Genomic DNA, 14,524 nt, shown 5'->3' with positions numbered 1-14,524 from the left:
TATATGGATTCAACTTAGAGAGTAGATGACTCCTGCTGATTTTACAGAGTTCAAAGGTCACTGGAGGTCAGAATTGGTCAAATTATGAAAAGCTTGCAATATGTGAAGGTTGAATGAACTTCACGCTTGCCCATGGGTGTCAAAGTTCAGTTGAGGTCAACAGGGTGGAAGTCTGAAATTTTTGTTAACTTTGGCAACTGTAAAGTTTAAACGATTTTTTGGTCAAGCTTATAGAGAGCAATAGGCCAATTGTTTTCTATTGTGTTCAAAGAGCTCAATCAAAATGCCTTTGAAATAGGATACCTCCGAAACTAAAGCTTGAATGAACTTCATGTGCAGTATGTGCATCCACCTTATTATACCAAAAACTTCTCTTATGAAATGTGGCAAGGAATCACTAAGCCTATTGGCGTTCCAGTTGGTTTCTATTTAAAATTGTCTTCCAGAAAAATAACAAGTTTTAAAAAAATGGCCTGGATTGCCACCAAAGCAGAAGGGTAAGCTGCAAGCCATTCAGTGTTACACAAACAATATGTTTTGCTCATAGTTTTGATGACCATTTTGCAGCTCTCTGTTGTTGCTGAAAAGAATTCAGTTGTCAGAAAATAACTTGTTTGATATCTTCTTCTTTTGTGAAGGTTTGAGGCGCTAGTAGAAAGAGAATGGTTACAGGGAGGTCATCCATTTGCAAGTCGTTGTTCTCAGAGTGTGTTTTATAGTGGTAAAACAAAGCATGTTGGACCTGTTTTCTTACTGTTCTTGGACTGTGTGTGGCAGGTTTGTAGTAAAACATTATGCATTCTGTATTGGCTTGAGTATTAACTGTGTTCTTTGTGAGAGTCCATTCTCCAAACAAGTAGGACTAGCGTACAATATTTCAATTCAAAATATATCAAACTTATCGCACCCGCAAATCATTAGAGAACCGTATCAAAACCCTTGATATTGTTCTACAATTGCAAGTAATACAGATTAAGGCAGAAGGTAACTCAATGACATGGACTTATAATATTAGTTAAATATGGCATAAAGTTAGTGACACCAGCACTCATAGCAAGGATTTATTATCTATGGTACAAACATAGAAACACTAGTAGGGCTAGCTATAGCTTTGAGCTTAAAGTAAGTATGTGTCTATGATATAAGTAGCTATGGTATGATCTGAAAGACAATGCTATCTTTAGCATTTGGTTTAAATGATTGTATCTGTGGCCTGACCCTTTTTCTATATTTTTTGCAGTTTTGCACTCAAATTTATGACACTACCATCTGTGGCATACATTTTGATTTCTTAGCTACAGTCGTTGGTTTGTCTATATAACTTGTGTTAATATCAGAATGCAACTTCTAAGTCATGTGTTACTCATATAGTACACTCTTATGTCTTTGTTCATTCCAGATCCATCAGCAATTTTCATGTTCCTTTGAATTCAATGAAGACTTTCTACATATGATATTTGAGAATGCATATGCATCCCAGTTTGGTACGTAATATGTAGTGGTTCCCTTGCTTTAAACTAAAGAGCTTGTTGTTGTATTCATACCAATATAGTAGTATAGCTTTGAAAGGATAACCCTCCCTGGCCTTGAATTAAATGTTCCAGTTTATGTCTTGGTTTGGATGATAATTATGCAATCATGACTGCCTGTGTTTGTGATGCCCTGCTTGTAAACACGATATCTCCAGAAGGAATGCCTCAACAAACTTTACGTTAAAAACATTCAGTTAATTGCAATTCATGGCTGCTTCTCTCAACCAGTCTTTGTGCCATCCCTAAACTTACCTTTATTAAGCAGGGACAAGGTTATCACAGTGTTTCATAACATAGCCTAAAAATTAGGGCTCACTTGATATAGATTTATTCATGTAGTCTGCTAGTCATATATTTGTTATTTCTATCTGCTTATTAGATATATTTGGTCTTTTGAAGTAATTTGAAAGTGGGAAATGAGGCCAAGGTCATTTAGTACAAACCAAAGCTGAGTCCAACAAAATGTTCCTGTTTCAAAGGAATGATATGGAAGTTACTGAAAACTTTTGCTTCAATTATTTGCAAAATGACAGAGTTAATATAAGCAAGAGTATCTATGTTCATCTATGTGATGGTGATGGGGTGTGTGTGTATGTATGTGACACCTTGGCTTGTAAATAACTGGTCAAGTGTAGCTTGTATTAACTTCATACTTTAGTGCATAGATGCATTTCATTGTGTTCTCAGCTGCTTTTTGTTATTGGTCACCAAGCTTGTTGACAAGCTTACTCAACAACTAAAGCTTGGGTGAATCTAATAGACAGGCTGTAGGTGTCCCAGAATAAGCACTATTTGTGGTATTTATGATTGAGGTCAAAGCTCATATGAGGTCATTGGTGGTCAAACAATTCAAACTTGTAAACATGATAACTCAATATGTCTAACTTTGATCAGTCTCATACTTTGTGTGTACCTAGGTGCCTCTTTAATTAGGGATTCTTGGATGGGATGATTTTTTGTAGAGGTCAACCGGGGTCAAAACATGATAATCAATAACATATCTGTTATAAGTCACATACTTAGTATGTTGTTGCTATAATTGCTGGTCAAACTTAAATGTGTCTTATAATTGTGTATAACCATTACAAAATTATATTGTCGATACATTGTTATCAGAGGAAACATTTTGTTCAACTTCTGTTTTTGAAGGCACACTGTATATGAAGTGCTGTTCAAAAGGAATTTTTGTGAAATATTTGGCCATAACTACAGTTTTTGCTTCAGAGAATATACCATCTTGAATTAGGAGTCCTTATTAACACACTTGGGTCCTTTTCAGCACAGTTTGAGTTGGAATGGTCAAAGGTTATCTTTTGCAACACTAGCCATAGTTGTCAGAGGACTGCCCAGTTATCTGAGATTTTTCTTAAGGCAGTGGAGTTGTTGGAAAGTTGTCATATATCTGGAATGTATAAAGTGAACTCATCAAGGGAGACATTCATATATAATAATTGTTAAGGGGTTTGTGGTAGAATGGCATTGTTAGCTCAATTTGGAATGAACATAGCATATGGATGGCTTCACATTACATCCATGGGATGTCAAGACTTGCCATGCTGGATACTGAAACACTTTGGGAGATGATGTACATAAATGACCAGTTATTTACTTGGTTGTTGTGCACAAGTGAATGTTGCAATTACTATCAAGAGAACTGCTTTTGGATACATTTTAATCAGTTGCCTATAAGGTGAATGTGTGTAAACTTTTAAAGCAAGGAATCTCAACTCTTTCTGGTTATTTAAACTTGAAGTATCACCCTAAATGAAGGAGATGCAGTATGAACATGGGAAAGAAGAAATAACATATTTCAAATTATGTAGTTTTTATGTAGTTTTTGGTCACTTAAAATTGTTTTGGGTTTTAATTGCCTGTGCAACGACGATACATTTACATCAATTCTCAAGACTGCCGCAAGAGATTAAGAGAAGTATCATTAGCATTACTTTCTTCTATGTAGGTACATTTCTGTGTAACAATGAGGCAGAAAGAGAAAGGCTGGAACTTGCAGAGAAAACAACATCACTATGGTAAGCTTTTTACTTCAAATGGTGAACGTTTAACAAAATGACACATTCCTGATTACTTCATTTTCAAACCTGTGGTGACCTCTGACCTCACATGCTTTAAGCACACCATGTGTGTACAAAACTAGAGAGCAATGCAATGCATTTTTACATCTTAATTTTGAATCCCTCCTAGAGTAGCCCGGAAAGGGAGTCACTGTATCTCAGAAGGACAAACATATTAGATTTATTCAAGTCAGGTTTCCTTGAGAAGTGGTCTTCATTATTACATATTGTTTAGGGATGCTTTGTGTGGAGCATTATATTCTGACTTGATTAAGTGGAGCCTATCTATTTCCTAACCTAACCAATAGTAATGTATGTTTTGGCCTACACAGATTCCTTACCCTTAAAATGTTGTGTTTCATTAATGTCATGTGTCCATCTTGTTTTCAATCTCTCCTATAGGACATTTGTCAACAGACCTGATATCCTGCAGAAGTATTTAAACCCACTCTTTAAATCCAACCAGAATGTCATTTGGCCAGCAGTAGCCCCTCAAAGTCTGGTGAGCAATCATTCAACATTCATGTAGTAGTGTCCCCCACTCTTCCTCATAATAGGAGATGAGCTACTGTACCTTCAGTGTGGGATGTTGATTTACTCATCAAGAGATTTTATGAGCGGAGTACATCAAATGTACTCTAGTCTAGCTGTGATTTGAAGAATTGCTTTAAGATTGCTTTCAGAAGATTGCTTTAAGAAGAATAGTTTTAAGATATGCTATGAGTTTTAAGATATGTTATTAGTTTTAAGATATGCTCATACTTTTAAGATATGCTATTAGTTTTAAGATATGCTAATAGTTTTAAGATATGCTCATACTTTTAAGATATGATCATACTTTTAAGATATGCTAATAGTTTTAAGTATGCTAATAGTTTTAAGATATGCTCATAGTTTTAAGATATGCTCATAGTTTTAAGATATGCTCATAGTTTTAAGATATGCTCATAGTATTAAGATATGCTCATAGTTAAAGATATGCTAATAGTTTTAAGATATGTTATTAGTTTTAAGATATTCTCTTAGTTTTAATATATGCTAATAGTTCTCAGATATGCTAATAGTTTTGAAATATGCTAATAGCTTGAACATATGAGTTTGTAAACTTCATATCATAACTTCACATGCATGAATTCTCTTTAGTGTCTGTGGGAAAGTACCTACTTGCGATGGGACATAGAACCTGCACCGAGGGCCGCAGTATGGGGAGCCATCTTGGACATTATGCAGGATGACAAAGAGAGTCGCCTTAAGGTCTATGCTCTCAGAAGGTTAGTAGATATCTTATATGAAGGTTTAAGCTCTTCAAACTCATATTAGCCTGCATTTGCTCTGTCTTTCTGTTATTGTCCAGGAGCAAAAACAGAATCTTCAAACAAATTTGTTCACATCTCTGATATGATTTCCTATTACTTTATTATGCAACAAGGAAATAGTAGCTGATTGCCATTTACCCAGCTCTGATAATTTAGTCTCTATTGAATGAACTCTGTCATTTTGTTGGTATTCAATGTCCAATTTACTTCTCTCCACTTTCTAGGGAACTAGCGGACTTACAGAAGGAAGCATTGGAGAAAGGTCTCATAGGAGAATGAAAGTTCTACTTCAAGTTCAACCTCTCTGGCAATCCGACTGGTGACATTCTTCAGAACTACTTGTCGAGATTAAATTATTGTGTGCAATCTGGAAGGTTCAATTATCTAGAGACTGGTGTCTTTAGTCTACATCCCATGTGGGTGAATGCGTCTCAATATTCACTCCAAATTAAGAACTCCACTGTGGTTTGCTTGACCTTTACAATACGTATTTGCAACATGTGGGAAGAAACTACTAGAATCTTGTAGTGCACAAAAGTGTAAATGCTTTTCATGGAGGGATCATATAATAAACCCAAAAGTCTACTTTGATTACTTACAATGTAGATTTAATTGTAGGCACATGTTAGTAAACAAAGTGGTTGACAGAAGGAACAACATCTTGTAACAATATTAGTGTGTTCTAGGGCTCTAATGTAGTTTGTGTTATTCAAGTCATTAGCATATGCTATTGAGTATAAAAATAGCATTTCCTATTCATTTTAATGCAACTTGTGTCAAAGTCCATTGAAGCTATGTTCTTTGAGTGTAGTAGGATTGGTAGATCAGCCGTTTTCAATGATCGGACAAGACTGTCTCAAACTTTTTCTGCACAATGTGCCGTTAACATAAGTTATTTGTGTCAACTAGTTCATTAAGACACATTTTTTGAAACATAAATAGGAAACTGCTGTTTCTCTTTATATTCATTAGGGTATCATTTGTCTTTGAAGCATGGAACCTTAATAAGGCTATACTTTGTCCCTATCTGTCCACCAATCTGTCCGTAGTGCTTTAAGTGTTATAGATAGGTCACCACTTGATCCGGAGGAAGTGGTGCATGTATGTTTGGGTAAAAGGGGGGGGGGGGGGGGTGAGTGGAGCTGTAGCCCTATTTTGCTCTGGTAGCATGTGACTTGTGACAAGGGGTATGTATGACAGAGTTATTAGTCTTCATGGGGTGCTAGTGTAGAAGGAAGACCATCAACTCTTGCTGCAACCATTCCCCACTCATATACCATATTAATTCCCTTAATACTCATCTATAGATCTGCCATTTGCATCAAACTTCAATTGCAGGGGAGCCTGCTAGCTAATGGGAGGGAATGGGGGGTGTGGCTAAATGAGAAAAGATTAATATCAGCACTAGATTCGCCCACAACTCATATTAACTACTTTTCACTGTAGGGTGACAAGCTCTCTTTGACTGTGTTGGCCCCAAATATGCCACATATTCACATTTTGTCAACTTTGGACACATTCTTGTGTTTTAAACACCCTGGAGGAAATTTACCTCAATGGGACATTTGATCATCTTCTCTGTTTATTTAGAATGTCTGAGAACAATTTGGAAAGTAAAGACCTCCAGGAAAGTACTGTTTAAAAACTTCTAGCAAGTACAGTCTTTAACTTGGGGCCAATAAAAGACTACCTTTAATTCCTTGCTGTAATAGCCTTATAGTTCACCTTAACAGAGGCGTATGCTCCAACTGGTCTACAGTATGTGGCATTCTGTTATTTAAATGAGGTGAAAGAAATGCACTATTACGGAATAATTGATCAATGAAATAATTGATAAATACAGTATGTTTGATGTAACCAGTAAACTTGCTATATCATTCCTTCATAATTTTTCTTCTATCCATACTGGGGTTAAAAAAAAACTGGAGGTGTCAGCTTTTCATTTGAAGTTATTCCCTGATAACGCTGCTGCTAATAATGTGGGGAAAAAAGGGAATGTCACCATCTTTAAATGTTCCATATTTATTGATGAAAACTTTTGTTTTACAATATTGGTTTTTTATACAAACACACATAAGGAAAACTTCTGCAAAATTACGAAAACATAGGCAAGGGTCAGTTGTCCCCTCCTTCAGAAAGAGAGAGTACTACTTGCCTACAGTCAAAATAAAAGTCTTGACATTGTATTTTTCAAACTACACAAGGATTTCTAATACCATGTGTGTTACCACTGGCCTGGCAAGTGACAGATGACATTTTATACAGTGTGAGGGGAGTAACATGTCAACTACCCCCCTTAACACAAGCTAATCATCATAAAATAAGTAAAAGTAAAACAATACAATGGTAGACATAGGCTTCAGTAATCATACAATATATGAATATGACTGAACGACTGCAGCAGATGAAAGCACATGTATTAGTATATCGATGTGGACTTGAGAAGACATTAGAAGCTTACTAACATACCAGGCTCTCCAAGCTATTACAAAGTGGTAAAAAGTAGTTCATGTCAGTCAAAACCTACTGAGAACACATACTTGTCAATGCAAAAAAGTTCTTAAAGTACCTCTCAATCAAATGAGTCATTCCATGCCAACTCAACAAGGGCCCGACACCCACCATATTTGGTTTTTACCAAATTCATTGTGGAGTTTCATAATATAAAGATAATCTGAATCCACACCAAATTTAAGCTGAAATTATCTTTTCGTGCACCATGAAAGATTCTGGCTCCATTTATGTTCATCAATTTTCCATTCCCGCAAACCAGGCTAGTGGTGCTGGGACGGGTGGTGCTTGAGCCCGTAATATGGTAACCCTTTTTTAACCCCTAGTTCAACGTAACCGACAACAACCCCATTATGTTCCTCTGTAACATATACCATACCAAACCGAATTCCAACAACCCTTCATCAAATTACGTTTTGTTGAACCATATTGCATCTAAGGGCATTAAAATATTCAACAATTTCCCAAAGGGGAGGGCCCTCCCCTTTGACCCCTCCCCCACGACACACACAAACTCACACTCCGCCAGCTCTCCCAAATGCAAAAGTAGCTTCCTGCGTCTATGTCAATTTCGTGCATACTGGTCAGTTGGAAAATGATCAACCAGCATATATTGTTTTGTTCCCCTCCCCCAATTTCCAAACCCTGACGCCGCCCCTGACACGAGGTTGGTGGGGGCGCTGGGCCGGTCCAATAGGGCAAAAGGGGCGGTAGATCCAAAAAGTTTGAGAACCACTGTTCTATATAAACCTTTACCTGATCAGCTATACACAATACAGACGCGTATCCAGGATTTTCAAACCCGGGGGCCGCGAATTACTATCTAAGCGGAGCGCCACCATCGGTTGGCGCGCAGCGTACAAGAAAATTTCTTATTTTGATACCCCCCAGATCACCGGAAACGGCACTTCTCGGGCTTGAAATGACCAACCAGATGTACACTTTTTGTCTGAGAACCAAGTATTTCCTAATAGTTTTTTTTCCATCCATAACCTTTTTGAAGATTGTCAACCCGGCACACATCATGTTCGACCTGATCGCATCTCCTGTGGGTCTTTGCATTTGTAGGTGATTCTACGTCGCGGCCCACAATACCCGTCGGCCCCACGTTTCAAGGTTTTAAGCCCCATATTTGTTCAGAATTTGAAAATTCACATTTCTCGTGAATAAACTCACTTCAAAACATACCCATAATGTTGTACAAAATTTCATCTATGGACAACCAATATAGAAAAACTTCCTTCAACCCCTAACAGACCGGTCAAAATTGCACGAGTAGAGGGAAGTGTGATGCAGAATGTTGGTCAGAAATTTTCTAAAATTCAGACACAGTTAATTTATTGGTGTAGAAATATTAAAACCTCTTATAACGGCTATTATAAAACTTGGTTGAAGGAAATGCAAAAATAGCAGATATTTCCGAAACCGAACACTATACACATAGGCGTAGGAGGCGCGGCGGAAGTGGCGGAGCTAGGGGTATTGGTCAGGAGGGGCGAGAATGGTCTGTAGGGGCGCTTTCAACACTATCTAAGCGGAGCGCCACCACTGGTTGGCGCGTAGCGTACAGAAAATTTTTGAGTAAAGATACTCCCTAGATCGCCGGAAATGACCCTTTCCGGGTCTGGCTAATTTGCAGATAAACGAAGAATAAATAGGTGTCATCTCCAAATTACACCAACAAAATGTGAGAAATGTCAATAAGTAGATAAGAGCGCAATAAAAAAGTCAATAATCTAGAATAAGTAAAAAGTGGTAAAGAGCTGAAAAACGCGCCAGCAGTCCATTTGAGTCCGTCAGGGGGGGGGCATGCGCCCCCTGACCGTATGGACGCTCCGCCACTGCGCGGCGGGGGTGCAGCCCCTAATTCGCCATTACTAATGTAAAAGAGAGTTTTGACATAATTGGACCTGCTTTTTATACATCTACATGAGACATGTCGTTGTTTACATTAGCATCCCGCGGTATACTGCGGAATTTGAACGGACCGTACGGTACATGATGGCATGCGATGTAATAACCGATGCTTGCTTATATGATATCGACATTAACACGTTGAACGCGCGCTAAGCGCGCGAAAATTTTTGGTTATTTTTTCAGGCAAGTCGGACAGTTTTGAGGCTTTTTATCCTGGAACGCCATTTTCATGCTCACTGATATGATGTGATATCTGCTGTTTGCGTTACAAATTCGAACAGGCGCGTAGCGAGGAATTTGCCAAGGGAGGGGCGAAGCCTGTAGGCAAATTATCTCAGCGTAGCGCCACCATCGGTTGGCGCGAAGCGTACAAGAAAATTTTGGCCGAAAATGCCTCCCAGATCGCTGGAAATGGCACTACCCAGGACCATTTGTTAGCGCGAAGCGTACAAGCAAATTTTGGCCGAAAATGTCTCCCAGATCGCTGGAAATGACACTTCCCAGGCCTTGTAAGTTGCATCTAAGCACTTTCTATTTTGAAATTACTTAGCGATATCATTTAAAAAAATGCTGAATGGGGGGGGGGGCGGTCGCCCCCATCCCAAAATGCGTCATGTTCCCCGACGACACGGTCGAGTTCGAGACCAGCCACAGTTGGTTTCATAGCACAATTCTACACACGCGTTATGATAGACCATATATAGTATATATATAGATCATTAGTGAGAGAGGAAAATGGAAACGTCAAAAAAATGGAGTTGTCGGTGTAAGGGGTAGGGTGAGGCACACTTTTACGAAATCATTGATCCGTCACTGGCTACCCTTCATCGCTGTAATGATGTCACTGTTCCTCTTTCTCTTCCCGGTGTCTTCGCGTTTTTCTTTTACTCCCTCCTTTTCTCCTTCTTCTCTCTTTCTTCTTTTTCTTTTCCCTTCCTTCCTCTCCTCCTCCTCTTTTTCCCCTCTTTTTTCCTCTTTTCTTCTCTTTTTTTTCTCTCCTCTTTTTCTTACCCGGGGGGCGCGCGCCCCCAACGCCCCCCCCTGGATACGCACCTGATATATAGTATATATATAGATCATTAGTGAGAGAGGAAAATGGAAACGTCAAAAAATGGAGTTGTCGGTATAAGGGGTTGGGTGAGTCACACTTTTACGAAATCATTGATCCGTCACTGGCTACCCTTCAGCGCTGTAATGATGTCACTGTTCCTCTTTCTCTTCCCGGTGTCTTCGCGTTTTTCTTTTACTCCCTCCTTTTCTCCTTTTTCTCTCTTCTTTTTCTTTTCTCTTCCTTCCTCTCCTCCTCTTCTTTTTTCCCCTCTTTTTTCCTTTTTTCTTCTTTTTTTTCTCTCCTCTTTTTCTTACCCGGGGGGCGCGCGCCCCCAACGCCCCCCCTGGATACGCACCTGCAATAATGCACATGCTTTGTAGCCTATATAGTCCAATGCGCCTGTTTTCTCAAACGTATTCGGTTAGTGGCTAGGGGGTCTTTGAAGTGGGGGATCCGATCTTATCTTTTAATTTTGTGGCTTAGTGGGTCACTAGTTCCCCAACATATTCGAGACGGAAGCTCAAACCATTCCGGTTTAGAAGTTATAAGTGCTAAAGTGGCCATATTTTCAAACTAAGGCTAAAAATCAAAAGAAACTTGCAGATACTTGCACAACTAATAGTTTCTATGGAAAACTTCCCCACCTTCCAAACGACTGTGATAACGTCACAGGAGAATGGCATGTCAAAATAAAGTCTTAATAAAGTCAAAATCTTGGTTGGAATTAAAAATTTCTATGTGCGCCATTAAGCGGAAAGGTTTTCTACTACAATAAGAATTTTCCAGACAATGATGGGGGCCGCTGGAATTTAACCCTATGTTTACCATTAGGGTTAGCCCGATTAATTATGGTGACTAAATGAAAAGGTCTAGGAAGCTGAACCTCCGAATTCATATATATATATATGGTAAACCGATGCTTTCACGTGATATCCATGTATTAGTTCAGTGTAACTTGGCCTGTCTAAGAGCGCTTTTTAAGAATACCTTCTAAGGCAAACCCAACAGCACTGGAAAGAGCTTGATTTGAAAATTATAGTTACCTTGTCAGCTAATTGCAAAGGTACGTTCTGCAAGTTTAATCCCGGTTTTCCCGTCTTTTAACTCCAAGCGGAAGTGACGTTGTCAAACGCGTTTACGTTAATAAGTCGGAAATGCAACATGCAATGGCATAATAATTTGTGGCGTATATACAGCTTGACACTTTCTCTTACTTTTTAAGTTTCATATCTTTTCTTTTCTACTTGAATAAAAGGCGGCATGTTGAAAAAGGTAAGGAAGTAACCAGAGGTCGGAGGCAATCGAAATGACGAGCTTTGTCTGTATTATGCTGAGAATTTCAAGCCAGTCAGGCAGTTTACATTGGCGCCAAATACCACAATATAACGTCATAAAGATCGAAAAAGTACTGTTTGTGATAGAATTGGATTCGCCGAGTCCATTGATGCAGTTATCAGGGACGATCAAATGTATTATTGTAGAGAGATTTGGAAGAATGAAAAGGTGGATAATTATGATATGATACCGAGTTTATACAGCTAGGTGAGGCCATGTTGACATTTAACTTGTTGTTTGTACAAGACCACAGATGGACTCACCATGTTTATAGTCTTTGCCCGATTTAAAATGTCTCAAGTGGTTAAAATGGCATGCAAATGTGGCCAAAGAACAAATACATAATAACAGAGGGCGCGCTTGTTTGCTTACATTTAGAGTTTCTTTATGTTCTACTTACATTCAGAGCCATGTATACCTCTTTGTTTGCATAAAAGGCATTGAAGACTCGCCCCAAACCGGGTGCTGAAAAGTTAACTTCCCGTTGCTTGCAAGTGAAGTGTTCTGCTTGTCGCTACAAAATGCAGACAGTAATGAAACGTGATACCTTATCTTAAGCTGGACCTGAGATGTTCATCGCTGTATCGTTTATACACTGTGCTACATGGGTATTGACCGCAGCTGTATGTACTGACTGTACACTAGTGTCTAAGTACCGAAGGTAGCAAGCTGTGTGCGTATTTTCTGGGATCGATGGTGGTGTCTAACACTTCTGTTACACCTCATTCGAAACAATAAGTCAGATTACCGGCATTAGACGTTTCTTTTTGCGCGAGTCTTCACACCCTTTAATGTAAGATACATAACCTGGCATTTTCCAAAGCTCGTATAGCCTTAACGTGTTGAGATGTTTCATCCTATCAGACCAAGTTCTGAGAGGTTATCGATCCCCCCTCCCCTTCGCAGTAGTATACTGCATGATGTTGGTGCGTAGAAGAGTTTTGCCTGAACATGCTTTTTCAAACTTAAATGATTGGGCCGTTGCTTGGCATGAGGAGGGCTGTTGTAGGTGCAACTCTCCGAGATTTCCCTACGAAAACACTTGGGGATGGGGGCCGGGGGGGGGGAACGTGGAAATGTTATACATAAATCACCCTCCCTAGAGAGATAGTCATGTTTTTAGTGTTAACATTTCCCTCACACATATCCCTTGTACATTGAATATCATGTGATATCCTTACACTTGCAAAGTAATTCACATCCAGTGTGGGGTACGAGAAAGAGTGGGTGGAGACAAAGACAAGTTTCTGCTCAGTTTGTGCGGTACACATGCTGACGGAGTTACAGTGTAAAGGCTGGTTGCAATCAGAGACGAAGCCAGGGGGCAGGGGGAGCAGTAGCTCCCCCTTTCAGTGTCGAAAAAAATGTTCAAAACCTTGTTTTTTAGCATGCTATTTTGTCAGTGCTCTTTTGATCTTGGATACTCGTCAGCTCCGTTAACTCGATTATAATCATAGTAACATTCAGGCCTACTGATTCAGCTAATTAGTTTGGCAGATGCTATTAGCTAAATTTAGCCTATAGCCTATTACAAGCCTACAGTTGGCCACTGCGTAAAAAAAAATACATATTGCCTACATAACCGCACTCGATGGAGTGTACACTGCGATAACGATATTTGTTTTTAGGCCACTGCACATCTGGCTGTCTTACAAATTATGAAAGTTTATATTGTCCATCAGTTAAGTTCGTCAAATGTATTCAAGTCCAGACATTGGACAATAAACAAGAATCATCCTAATGGAAAAATTGTAAAAGAGCACACTGTTTGTCTTCCTGATATATTATGTAAAAGAAAATGTAAAAGAATTCAAACAGGAAACAAAATCTGCTGATAATATGATACACCAGATCGCATCTAAGGACCTTCAATTGTTCAAAAATATCTCAAAGACCCCTCCCCCATATCAATCGCAAAAAGTGCTTCCCCTTTCAAATTCCTGGCTACGTCGCTGGTTGCAATGGACCCCCCCCCCCCTTTCCAAAAGGTTCCTTTGCTTTCAGCAAGCTTCCAAAACCTACAACATTGCCATACATGAAATGCAAATAAGTTTAAGTTTGCTGTTGTGTTTTGATCCAGGCACAATGCAACATGATATTTGTTGTTAATTAAACAAAGAGGTCTTTGCATACTCAATTGACAGCAAGGAAAATGTTTAATTGACTGTCAAGATTGACTGAAACCACACCTTTAGCTATGATTTTGAAGTGGGCAATGACCAACGGCATCAGAACTGATGATGATGAAGACGACCAAAACGATGTGTTTATATTTTGTGCCCCTGAACCAAAAATTGGATTGCAAGTTCTTGATTATTTGACCAAATGCTTTTGAATGACATATGAAGTTCTCTTGGATATCATGCTGATCACCTGTCACTATTTCATAAACTTGAATAGCTCAAAACCTTGTCCAAACAAGGATTACAACCACTGCAGTTTACAAAGTCATTACCGTCAAACTAGAAGGGCTTCCAATTTCTAACATGTAGTCTAAGTGCTGAATAACATGTGGAGTGAGTACTTGGTAATCTTTTTCAAAGTTGCAGACAATACGCTGCACATTCTTAGACGGTTTACCTGCTTAGGACAAACAATGGGGCATTAGACATATTGTTAAATCCCCTTTGGGAAAGCACGACCCCCCCCCCTGGCTCCACCAGTACAAAACTAAGTATTTCTCCTAGGCCCTAGGGTAGTATTAATTATTAAAATATGAGAGTGAATGTCTGTGACACTGACAGTACAGTGTGCAGGCCTATGTATTATGTAAGGCTAACACAGTAACAT

The 14,524-nt window shown here is 39.0% G+C and overlaps 1 protein-coding gene across 4 annotated transcripts in view; it reads left to right on the top strand.

Moving 5' to 3' along the window:
- LOC139985190 (myotubularin-related protein 9-like) overlaps positions 1 to 14,131 on the top strand; it is a 40,775-nt gene extending 26,644 nt beyond the window's left edge. For all 4 annotated transcript variants that reach the window (XM_071999446.1, XM_071999450.1, XM_071999449.1 and 1 more), the window contains exons 10-15: positions 639 to 777; positions 1,400 to 1,484; positions 3,493 to 3,562; positions 4,007 to 4,106; positions 4,748 to 4,875; positions 5,145 to 14,131. In XM_071999446.1, coding sequence (XP_071855547.1) covers positions 639 to 777; positions 1,400 to 1,484; positions 3,493 to 3,562; positions 4,007 to 4,106; positions 4,748 to 4,875; positions 5,145 to 5,199 — 577 coding nt within the window. In that variant the 3' untranslated portion in view covers positions 5,200 to 14,131. The remainder of the gene's footprint in view (positions 1 to 638; positions 778 to 1,399; positions 1,485 to 3,492; positions 3,563 to 4,006; positions 4,107 to 4,747; positions 4,876 to 5,144) is intronic.
- Positions 14,132 to 14,524: the final 393 nt, after the last annotated feature.

Source organism: Apostichopus japonicus, chromosome 17 (assembly GCF_037975245.1).
Source record: "Apostichopus japonicus isolate 1M-3 chromosome 17, ASM3797524v1, whole genome shotgun sequence".
Classification (NCBI taxonomy): Eukaryota; Metazoa; Echinodermata; class Holothuroidea; order Aspidochirotida; family Stichopodidae; genus Apostichopus; species Apostichopus japonicus.
The sequence above is the reverse complement of the archived record's forward strand: the minus strand, read 5'-3'. Positions and strand labels throughout refer to the sequence as shown.